The following is a 12,428-nucleotide window of genomic DNA, read 5'->3' on the forward strand; positions in this document are numbered from 1 at the left end:
GCATATATGAACCATCAACATTTCAATAATTATCCAACCATCTTCTTTTAGGGTGAACCAGGTTCACGTGGAGAGCCAGGGTTCGCTGGAGCTCCAGGAAAACTGGTAAGTGTTTCACAAAATTTTTATTTTTTAAAATATTTTTACACCAGTACAGCTTAAAGGCCATTCACATCCAAAATCAATATTTCACGTTTGAAACATGACATGCTACCTTTACAGAGCGAGACATTTGTATCTCGCCCCTTCAGTGGATTCTTCATATTATAAAATAAATTTGTTGGGAATCCAGTTTCAATGACACATTCATTTTGGGCTTGTGAGACTGAGTAAATATACAAACTAATGTGAGAAAATTTACTATTTCAAGTCATCTTATACTCATTTATTTATGTAATTTACACTATGTATATGGGGCCAAATTCTCAAAAGAGATACGCAGGCGGAACTGCTGTTCAGCCTGCTTATCTCTGTGCCTAACTTTGGAAACGATCCTCAAAAGGCTTTTTCCAAAGTTAGGCAGAAAATCTGACATGTGTAAGACACTTACATGGTCAGATCTTAGGATGCAGTACCGCATCCGCCGCTGGGGGCATTTCTCATTGAAATGCCGCTTTGAGTATGCAAATGAGGACTTAAGCAGATCCACAAAGCTTTTAAGCATTGTGATTTCTGCGTAAGTTCCGATTTGCTTGCGCAAAACTAGGGCTGGTTTTACAATGTGGAAAGTTAGTCACACCATGTAAAAGCCCATTCAAGCGACGGCATTTGGTATGCATTCCCGAGGGAGAACTCCACGGCAATTTGTAAAATCAAAACCGGCATGGGTTCCCCCCCAGGAGCATACCAGGCCCTTAGGTCTGGTATGGGTTGTAAGGAGCCCCCCCATACGCCGAAAAATCGACGTAGGGGGTCCCCCTACAATCCATACCAGACCCGTATCCAAAGCACGCTACCCGGCCGGTCAGGAAAGGGAGTGGGGACGAGCGAGCGCCCCCCCCTCCTGAGCCATGCCAGGCCGCATGCCCTCAACATGGGGGGGTTGGGTGCTCTGGGGCAGGGGGGCGCACTGCGGGCCCCCCCACCCCAGAGCACCCTGTCCCCATGTTGATGAGGACAGGACCTCTTCCCGACAACCCTTGCCGTTGGTTGTCGGGGTCTGCGGGCGTCATGTTCTTCTCTTCTGTTCTTCTCCCCTCTTCCGATGTTGACACGTCGCCTCTTCTCACTGCAATGATGGAAGCGCGCCTTGCATCCCATTTATATAGGCATCACCGTCCCACGTGGGTACCTACCGGAGCATGATGGGACGGTGATGCCTATATAAATGGGATGCAAGGCGCGCTTCCATCATTGCAGTGAGAAGAGGCGTCGTGTCAACATCGGAAGAGGGGAGAAGAACAGAAGAGAAGAACATGACGTCACAGAAGACCGCGCTGGCTGCCTGCTAGTAATTGAGCTAACACACGAAGATAGCAGGCAGCCAGCGCTGAAGGAGAAGGCACCGGACAGCTGCAGAAGAACCGGGGTGCGCCGAGTCAACAGCGGAGAGCGGCGAAGATAGAAGAAGACCCCCGGAGAGCGGAGAAGACCCCCCCCGGAGAGCGGAAGAAGAAGCCCCCCCCGGAGAGCGGAGAAGACCCCCGGAGAGCGGAAGAAGAAGCCCTCCCTGGTATTAGAGCTAAAGAAGACAGGGGGGGCCCCCGGAGCAGACTAATAAATGATTTTAAAAACCCCTTGTGTTGTGTGTTTAATAACTATCACTTTGCCTCCAGGTGAATGGGTAGGGGTACGATGTACCCCATATCCATTCACTTAGGGTGGGGGGCCAGTATCTGGGGGCCCCCTTATTTGAGGGGACTCCCAGATTCCGATAAGCCCCCGCCCGCAGACCCCGACAACCAACGGCAAGGGTTGTCGGGAAGAGGTCCTGTCCTCATCAACATGGGGACAGGGTGCTCTGGGGTGGGGGGGGCCGCAGTGCGCCCCCCTGCCCCAGAGCACCCAACCCCCCCATGTTGAGGGCATGCGGCCTGGCACGGCTCAGGAGGGGGGGGGGCGCTCGCTCGTCCCCACTCCCTTTCCTGACCGGCCGGGTAGCGTGCTTTGGATACAGGTCTGGTATGGATTGTAGGGGGACCCCCTACGTCGATTTTTTGGCATAGGGGGGGTCTCCTTACAACCCATACCAGACCTAAGGGCCTGGTATGCTCCTGGGGGGGGAACCCATGCCGGTTTTTTCTTTGAAAATTGGCATGGAGTTCTCCCTCTCAGGAATGCATGCCGAGCGACGCTGTCAATTTTTCTTTTTTTTTTTGTCTTCCCGGCGCAACTTTATTGTCCCGTCGCAATCCACAAAGCCCGGCGTAAATTACGTTCGCGCGCTGCACGTCGGGAAAATTACGTCACACGCATGCGCAGTACGGCCGGCGCGGGAGCGCGCCTCATTTAAATAGTAATCGCCCCCCGGAGAGGAGGACCGCCTTGCGACGGAGGCACTTAAGTTACACGGCGTGTAATTTCTAGGTAAGTGCTTTGTGGATCGGGCACTTAGGTAGAAATTTTAAGGCCGTGTAACTTAACTGCTGAAATTTAAGTTAGGCTACGTTTTTGGGAATTTGGCCCATGATGTTTAGCACAACTTAACAATTTTAACCAACGCCCCCTACCCTCTTCCTTTGCCACTATATATTTCAGGTACACTGATTTTTTGGGGAGCAGCTTAATACTTATTTTATTTTATTTATACTTATATTGGCGCACAATTTACCAATTTCTGATATTAGAAGCTAGCCTAGGAGGGTATTCAGCCTATTAAAGTTGAAGATGGAATCGATTTTGTAAAGCGGAACTTCAGTCATTTTTTCATCTTTCCATCTATGAAATCTGCTGCCCTTTTTGCTTTAACTTTGGATTGTAAAACATTTTTGTTCTGCCAGTAAATACCTTATACAGTTCACTTCCTGTTTCTTGTCCGGTAAAAATCCTAGGCTTATGTCAGAATGCACAGCTCTCTCTCTCTCTCTCACTCTTGTGAGAGTTTGCCAGGGAGGGAGGGGGTATGAGTCATAATAGGGCCAATGAGAGCTGCAGATCTGGAGGCGTGCCTCTGTGTGTCTGTGTAAATCCAAGAAGTGAACAGGCGGCAGCTTCACCTGTCCACAGTTAAAACGATTGCAGCCAGACTCCGTGGAGGGAGATTTCTGCAGCATATTTGGCAAGTACAGAATCGCAGTATATATAAAATAATGCAAAGTGGTTGGAGGGAGGCTTCAGAATGGCAAAGATGTTTTTATTACAAAATTATGTGAACAGACTGCAGTTCCTTTTTAAGTAACTTTTGTATTATTATACTTGGTAAGATAATTCTGACCTTAGTTGAGCTTAGTTGCTTTATTTGCACTGATGGTTGAGATAAGACTATTATAATATATATATACAGTGCATACAATTACTTTCTATAAAAGCAGAACGTGCTTTGTGATTGAAAACTGAATCACACTGTATTACAGCATGTTACTCACTAAGAAAAACACTTAATAATTAATTAATAGGGAAAAAAAATAATGTGACTATATTCACTGCTTTTATTGGATTTGATTGTCTACATAATTCAGAATTCTATACATTACTAATACTGCTACAACAAATAGAATTTCTAAAAATGGAGAATGTAAAACATACAAGCATGTCCCAATGCTGTTTTCATATGGTATTTTTCTCTTCTAGTAAGTAATATTTTTGTCTTTCAGGGAGAAAGGGGTCCACCAGGAGAAGTTGGCCCCAGGGGTATTGTAGGTATAAAAGTAAGTATGTTTAATATTTGACTCTAATATTTCTAATAATTAAAGTCAAGAATTTTTATGTTGATCTGTGCTTCCTAGCATTTTACTATGAGCGTATGGAACGCTAAGTTTTATAGCTTAACATTTTCAGTATTCTCTATAATTACTGTTACAAAAGGTAATAATGTATTTTTTTTTTTTTATTATAGGGGGATCGTGGTGAAAGAGGACAGGTTGGACCAGGTGGTGTTGAAGGAAAAGCGGTGAGTAGAAATAGAACAGCATAAAAATATCAGATCTTTACAAAATTTAAAGATGATACAGTTTTTCTGTAACACTTAAAAAATATGTATTTACTGTATTTAGGGGGAAAAAAAATGTACTAACAGACAGTAACACTCAGATTGTATTATTGAAAGGTACTTGATGCTGTTGTGGTTTTATAGCACTAGAGGGCACATAGCCTTTAAAAAAATCCTTATACCTGGGGCCCTCCAGCTGTTGCAGAACTACAACGCCCATCATGCCTCTGAGAGTAAATGTAATTGCCAACCTTGCAATGCCTTATGGGAAATGTAGTTTCACAACAGCTGGAGGGCCCCAGGTTGCCTACCACAGCCTTATACTAACATAAGATGTTAGGAGACCCGTGCAGGATATTTTACTTGTGATGAGTGTACTGGCTTGTGCGTTCACCAAACCCTGGCTCTAATCTGCGACATGGGGCAAAGTACTTTGCCAGGGCAACCCCTAGCACGGTACCCTCTCAATGTTGGGAACATGTGGCCTGGTATGCTCTAGGAGAAAGGGGGGCTGCACGCTTCATGGCCCTCCCATTCCAAGTCCAACCAGGATGCCTACTTGGATAAGGGTCTGGCATGGATTTTTAAGGGGGAATGATATATTTTTTTCTTCTTCTTTATCACATATGGATTGGTATTGTTCAGGAGTGAAATGAGGGCTGTACCCCATGCAAAATTTCTAATATCAGATCTCTTGGGTCTAGTTAAAGCGGAGTTCCGGCCACAATTTTACTTTTTAAATATAAATACCCATGTAATACACAAGCTTAATGTATTCTAGTAAAGTTAGTCTGTAAAATAAGGTCCGTTTTGTTAGGTTGTTACAGCATTTAGACACTTTATAAAATAGAAATTGACTGGGGCCATCTTAAGTGTGGGCATCATGAAGCCAGACTGTATGACTTCCTGGATTTCAGCCTTGCACATGCTCAGTGCTGCACAAGCAATGTAATAGTTTTCAGATCAGGTTTCAGCACCTGTACTGTCCAAGTCACATGATTCTTCGAGACTCCCCAGTCTCGAAGAATCATGTGACTTGGACAGTACAGGTGCTGAAACCTGATCTGAAAACGATTACATTGCTTGTGCAGCACAGACTCCTGGAAAGTTACACCCACTACATTCCCAGGAGTCTGTGCGGTGTAGGTTAGGAAGCTTAAGCACCTAGGTGCAGGAAGAGGGAAGATTAACTATTCTGCCTAGCAACAACACTTTGAAGGCATCTAAAAAAATATATTTTTTTCTTAAAGGACTAATGACATTTTTTTAAAACTACTGATGTAATGTTATATTAATGGGTGGAACTCCACTTTAAGATTTTGAGGGGGTTGCCTGGGGTTTCCTACAAATCTGTACTTGGTTGGCAGAAAAGAAGGGGCAGTAAAGCGTGCCTCCCCATCCTGAACCATATGCCCATAGCACGTTATTTCCATGTTAATGGGGACAAGGACCTTTTCCCCACATCCCTGGCCTGGTGAATGTGGGGGTCTTTGGGTAGCCTATTGGAATCTCAAAGCTCCTTTTATAATAAGGGGGCCTTCAGATATCCAGCCTGCCCCTGTAAATGAGTAAGGGGATACATATTCACAAACAAAAAGATACATAGTATATATACAGACACACCCAATTATCTCCTGATGAAGAGGATCAGGGTTGCTCTATGAAAAACTATTGCACAAAGCAGGTAAGTATATGCATATTTGTTTTTTTTATAAAAAGAAAAAAAAAAAACCTCAAAGGTTTACAACCACTTTAATGTCATCTGCCGATCGTAACTTGTCTGCAAACTACATTAAAGCTATGATAACATATTATAAAATACTTACATGGATTGGAAATATTGTGCTTCATAGGATAATGAAAAATCGGTATAACTTATTTGATTTCACATGAAAAATGTTTTCTTTCATACAGGGAGTAAAGGGTGAGCAAGGACCTCCTGGAATACCAGGACCACAGGGTATTACTGGAGTAAAAGGAGACAAGGTAATGTTATGATAATCTGGTATTATTCAGAATCATATTTTATTGTATTTGTTATGTAGCATATATTTTATTTGAAGGAAAAGTATTGTGTAGATCCGACAGGTGTAATTGACTTACACCGTCGGATGTTAGGATGCAATTCTAGGCCGGCCGCTAGGTGGCGATTCCATTGCGGTCGGCGTAGAATATGCAAATGACTAGTTACGGCGATTCACGAACGTCCGCTTTACCCGTCGCTCTAACTTTACGTTGTTTCCGTCGAGATACGCCGCGTACAACTAAGGCTGCCCTCTAGGTGGACTAGCCAATGTTAAGTATGGCCGTCGTTCCCGCTTCGAAATTTGAAAAATCACGTCGTTTGCGTAAGTCGTCCGTGAATGGCGCTGGACACCATTTACGTTAACGTCGAAACCAATGACGTCCTGGCGACGTCATTTAGCGCAATGCACGTCGGGTAATTTTCCTGACGGAGCATGTGCAGTACGTTCGGCGCGGGAACACGCCTAATTTAAATGGTGCCCGCCCCATTTGAACTAGGCGGGCTTGCGCCGAGCAGATTTACGTTACACCGCCGCAAGTTTACAGGTAAGTGCTTTGTGAATCAGGCACTTACGCTGTAAACTTGCGGCGGTGTAACGTAAATGGGATACGTTACGCCGCCGCTGCGCAACGTATTTGTCTCTGAATCTGGCCCCTTATCCTTATGTTATGTAGAAGAGAAGAGGGTAAGGTGTTCTGTGATCCTGCCCCAAGGTGGCAACACATATTTGCTAGAGATAAAGTATGATGAGTGAGTGTTGTCACCATGAGACAGGAAGCATGTTACCGGCAGGATCACTAGGTAAAAATAAAGGAAAAAAGGTCTGCAAAAAAGGAACCCATTGCAGCCACCACATCTTAGAACTGGAAAGCTGCAAAATATTATTATTTTATTTTTGTACTTGGGTTTAGACACCCTTTAAATGATTATACTTATTATACTTGGGTTTATATACCCTTTAAATTATCATTACAGTGTTTAAAGTGGATATAAACCCACTATCATCCTTTCTAATCTCCTGCCATAGTGCTGATCTATAAGGATATACATGCCTCCTGCATGTATCCTTACCTGTCAAATGTCTCCCCTCTGTCTGTTATAAGAACTGAAAAACTGCAGATTTTGTGGGTGGGTCTGTTGTCTGGAGCTTGGTGGGTGGAGTCGTAATGTCAGTAGACTCCCCGTCCACCTCTACACTCCCTTTGTCAACGTGCATTTTCTCCTGTGTATTTCTCACACTAAATTCTGCTATGATCACTAACATCCAGTCAAAACCCAGAAAAGTAACCACATGACTTCTCAGGCTCTTGCATGACATATGTAAATCACCTGTCACTCACAGCAGGGGTGAAGAACAGACAAGGTTTTCTCTGTTTGTTTTTTCTAACTGAAAAAACATACGAGGATTGCTCAGAGCTGGATTAACTCTTTGTGGCAAGACTGGGCACAGATGATCTGAAATCCTATACTATACATTGTGCTAGCCAAAATAATATTTTTTTTCCGGGTTTACATCCACTTTAACATGCTTTAAATATACCTTTTAGATTTTTTTTAAGTGTGTTCTTTCATATTTTTGTTTTTGTCATAAATATAGAGGATAGATTAATATCATTCTGCACAGAATGCAATTACTCTACTCCTCTCTTAACAGCTACATAAGAAATGCATTATTTTCAATGAGTCATATGACTGAAACTTTTATTGTGAGTAGGAGCTGTATAAACACACTGAAAATACTTTATTTATCATCTATTCAAAACAATAGCACTGGGACCCCAATACAACTATTGTTTTATTTCTCAGTAGACTAAAGTGTGCCCATAAATATAATGGTACGGATAAAAGTATTCATTGCATCTGAAAAGATTGTTCAGTCACAAATTTCTCAGCAGTTTGAACAGAAGATGCTTTCTTTAGTCTGAGTTCCTGGCATGGGTAATATGAGTGTTGCCATTTTTCAGTTTATGCACAATTTACAGGGAAACCAGGAATGAAAACATTGATTGGATCTGACCATTGGCTATAAGTTCTAGAACACTAGTTTACTGCTGTAGCCTCTATCATCACCTGTAAACTGAATCAATGCATTAATGAAATGACACAAGTGTAAACCATTTTGAATGTTGCTATAGCTCATGTATAGTATTTGCTGAAATTTAAGCTTATTTTATTTTATCTTATGTAGCATATGGATGCGTTTGTCTCCTACACTAGACTTACTCATATATCCATCTTCTCTTTACAGGGTTTCCTAGGAAAGATTGGAGGAAAGGGTGACGTGGTAAGGGGTTTATACCTTTATTAAATTACTATCCCTTTTTATCTTTACCTAACCACGCCTGCTCACAATATATTGTTTCTTTTTCAGGGGGACCCGGGAGTTGAAGGTTTGGCTGGAGAGAAAGGAGAAAAGGTTAGTAGTTCTGATCAGTCATCATAGTCCTTTTTAGAATATATGCCATTCTCTTGTGGGGTATTGGTGCCATGCTGTCTTGTGTCACATTTACAGTGGCATTTCCAGGAATGTTCATTAATGAGTTTTGTCCTTGTTCACTGTCGGTGCATAGTTCTAGTCCTGGAAATGAACCTAGTCATGAAACCTTCCTTCAAAATATGGCTACAGCATGGTCATCCAGTTCTGGAAGGGCATCTATTAATGCCCTCCCAAAATCCCGCCCCCTGCATGTCTTCGGGGCACGCATCAGGTGCGCTCTGTGATCACTGTGTCCCTTGGACATAGCTGATCACAGATCGAGGTAAAGATCCAATCACAGAGGCCCCATGTAAACAAATGCCTGTCATCAGAATTTCATTCCTCATTAGTATTCATTAGTGCAGCATATCAGTGCCCATCAGTGCAGCATATCTGTGCCACCAACCAGTGCCCATTAATGCCCATCAGTGCAGCCTATCAGTGCGCATCAGTGAAGAAGAAAAATTACTTATTTGCAAAATTTTATAACAGAAGCAAAAAAAAGTTTTTGGTACTTTTTAATTTGTTTATCAAAAAATAAAAAACCCAGTGGTGATTAAATAACACCAAAAGTAAGCCTTATCTGTCTCAAAAAAATGATAAAAATGTCAATAAGTTATAGTGCTGCATGACGGTGCAATTGTCATTCAAATTGTGACAGCACTGATTGCTGAAAATTGGCCTAGTCAGGAAGGGGGTGCCCAGTAAAAGTGCCCAGTTTTAAGCTGGCTCCCTCTGTTCTTACAGAGATTAGATGGCTGTTGAGTTCCTTCTTGGAGGGTAAATCAGGGTGAGCTGAGCTGCTGAAAGAAGGACTTAAACCATTTCAAGGCTTCTGCTGTGAGGATTTTGAGGATGAATTGATTCACAGTGCCTGTAGCTCCAGAGGTCAATTAGGGCTTATTTCAAAGCTCACTTAGGCTGAATTCACACTTCAGCCTTTTGAACCACAGGCAGATTTGCCATGAATCTGCCCACGATTTGAAAGCACTGATGTGTGAATGGCAAATCGCGGGACTCACATTTGACATGCCATTCAATTGAACGACTCCTCAAATCACGGCACGGGTCTAGTGCAATGCATTGCGCTACAATCGCTGCATCACGCATTGCGGAAAGCATGTCACCCCAAAATATGTGCAGGAGCTACTTCTGGGCGACATGCTTCTTGCCGAGATTTTAGGTGTCATTCAAATGAATGCCATGTCAAATGGAAGTCCTGTGATTTGCCATTCACACATCAGCACTTTCAAATCGCAGGCAGATTTGTGGCAATTCTGCCTGCGATTTAAAATGCTAAAAGTGTGAATGCAGCCTTGTTAAGAAAATGTTCATAGCCTGACCACAGGTTCACTTTAGGAAAATGCTTTAAGTAAATACTAAGAATCAGACAATATAAAATGAGTTCCTTACAATTACACAGTCACCAAGTCATCACATACATGTATCTGGCACATTTTTATAATTATGCATCAAAGTTCAAATCATGATTTATTTCAGATATGGCTATAGCAGGGAAGGGAGGAAACTCTAATGAGCTTTTATTGCTGTAGAGTGAAGTTATTTAGTTATGGAAGAGGCCTGGGGCAGTCCTAAAATAAATTTTTGAAACACAATTCTGACTTTTAATGTCAGAAATCTCTGTTTAAACTGAGTTTAAAAGCTAGAATTCTGAGTTAAAAAAATGAATTCTGAGATCAAAGTCAGAATTTTGAGATTAAATATCCAAGGAAACTCATAATTTTCACTGCTAATCTCAGAATTCTAAGTTTTGATCACATAATTCTGATTTTTGATCACAGAATTCTGATTTTGAATCTCAGAAATTAAATTTTGAATCTCAGAAATTGACTTTGAATCTAGGAATTCTGACCTTGAAACTCAGAATTCGGATTTTTAATCTCAGAATTCGGATTTTAAGAGTGAGAATTTGTTTACGTTTTTAGGATTGCCCAAGGGCTCATCTGTAATTTGTTAGACAATTAGCAATTCTATGAATACAACATGTAGTCTTTATTTTAATTGTTCTAAAAAAATACTGGGATCTAAAATGAAGAACCAATACTCATACACTAAACTTTACAGACAACTTGACCATCATACCTGTCTTAGCTTGTTAGCTACCCCATTCTAAATATATGGGCATTGATATGATTCATATTTGAGTTTGGCACCTATTACCCTATTGGTTACTATATCTGATAAATGTTATGGATGGGCAAAATAATCTCTATTCTGGGTTTTTGGTCTCTGTGTAAATTAGAGTAATTTCTTATTACTTTTGGCCTCTGTGAAATTGTGAAAATGAGAGGAAATCTCTTTAACAGGGGCACAGATAGCAATGGAAAGCACATAGTAATAATAAGGTTTATACTGTTCCCCATTTTATGAAAAAAAAAATGTGTTTAGGTTGGTCTTACAGGTTACACAGAAAAGTACATAATGCTAAAAAAAATGTTTTTGTATTCTACAGGGGGATTCTGGTGAGCCAGGTCCTAAAGGCCAGGTGAGATTAATATTATTGTATATGAGATTAACATACAACTTTTTATCTGTATGTTTTTATTAACAAAGCTTCATTTCAGTTTTTCTTTTCTCTTTCCATAGCAAGGTGTATATGGAGAACTGGGCTACACAGGACCAACCGGAGATCCTGGCCAGCCTGGAGTACAAGGACTAGCAGGACTACCTGGACCAAGAGGTCATAACGGAGAGAGGGGAGTCCCTGGAATGCCAGGACGACCAGGAAATCCAGTATGTAACATTTGAATTCATTAGCAAGTTTACAGAATCAGTTTGAGTGATAAAGGAATGCATTTTTACTAGCACAATGTAATGTACAGTATGTTAAAAAAAAAAGGCAATTCAGCATCAATCCTCAAAGTATCTATGAATCATGCACAGCGCCCTACCTGACAATGTTTTTTTATTTGCAGGGCAGAGATGCTGGAGATCAACACATTATTGATGTGGTTCTAAAAATGTTGCAAGGTGAGAAATCTTTAATGAACATCTATACAGTTTACAGGGAAGATTACTGTATTTTCTTGAGCAGTTTTCTTATTGTAGAATAGTAAGGAGCTTTTCTTTTAGGCTTTGTATTGGAATTATTTGCTTGTCTACTTTGGCAGACAAATGAAGCATTGGGTCATATACAATGGCCACTTTCTTAGTGGTGTACAAAAATTTTTGGTGTAGACTCATACAAAGAAATAACAAAGGTATTGTAAAAAAAACATTCTTATGCATCGTACACACAACCGGTTTTCCCAATGGGAAAACTGTCATGTTTTCTTTTGGTCGGGAAAACTGGCCGTGTGTATGCTCCCTAGCAGTTTTTTTTTTACTCTAATCAGTTGGTAACTATTCATTTCCAGAGAATAGAAGCAGTATCATGGTTTTTACCCCTGTCAGTACATGTAGCTTTGGATATTAGACTTCATGCTAGATATGACTTTTAGGAGTCACTAGTCACAACACCGCACCATATTAGACTGAAGGCTATAAAATAACCTGGAAATATAATTGGTCACCTGAGTACTAGACTTGGAATTATATATAGTACTACTACTGGAAGTATATATACTACATCACATTGGTAGCCAATGACTGGTTATGAATCTGCATCTTAACCACTTGCCCTCCTGCCCAGACCAATTTTCAGCTTTCAGTGCTCTCACAATTTGAATTTTACAGTCATGTAATACTGTACCCAAATGAATTTTTTGTCCTTTTATTTCATACAAATAGAACTTTCTTTTGGTGATATTTTATCACCACTGGGTTTTTTATTTTTTGCTCTATAAATGAAAAAAGACCGAAAATTCTGAAAAAAACAA

At 41.2% G+C, this 12,428-nt stretch overlaps 1 protein-coding gene across 1 annotated transcript in view; it reads left to right on the forward strand.

The window, feature by feature from the left end:
• Nucleotides 1-12,428, forward strand: part of COL9A2 (collagen type IX alpha 2 chain) — a 92,832-nt gene that overhangs the window by 71,274 nt on the left and 9,130 nt on the right. The window contains exons 21-29 of the mRNA XM_040337100.1: nt 52-105; nt 3,753-3,806; nt 3,995-4,048; nt 6,002-6,073; nt 8,362-8,397; nt 8,485-8,529; nt 11,063-11,095; nt 11,197-11,343; nt 11,526-11,580. Of these exons, the coding sequence (XP_040193034.1) occupies nt 52-105; nt 3,753-3,806; nt 3,995-4,048; nt 6,002-6,073; nt 8,362-8,397; nt 8,485-8,529; nt 11,063-11,095; nt 11,197-11,343; nt 11,526-11,580 (550 nt within the window). The remainder of the gene's footprint in view (nt 1-51; nt 106-3,752; nt 3,807-3,994; nt 4,049-6,001; nt 6,074-8,361; nt 8,398-8,484; nt 8,530-11,062; nt 11,096-11,196; nt 11,344-11,525; nt 11,581-12,428) is intronic.

The sequence above is a fragment of the Rana temporaria genome, chromosome 2 (genome assembly GCF_905171775.1).
Source record: "Rana temporaria chromosome 2, aRanTem1.1, whole genome shotgun sequence".
Lineage (NCBI taxonomy): Eukaryota > Metazoa > Chordata > Amphibia > Anura > Ranidae > Rana > Rana temporaria.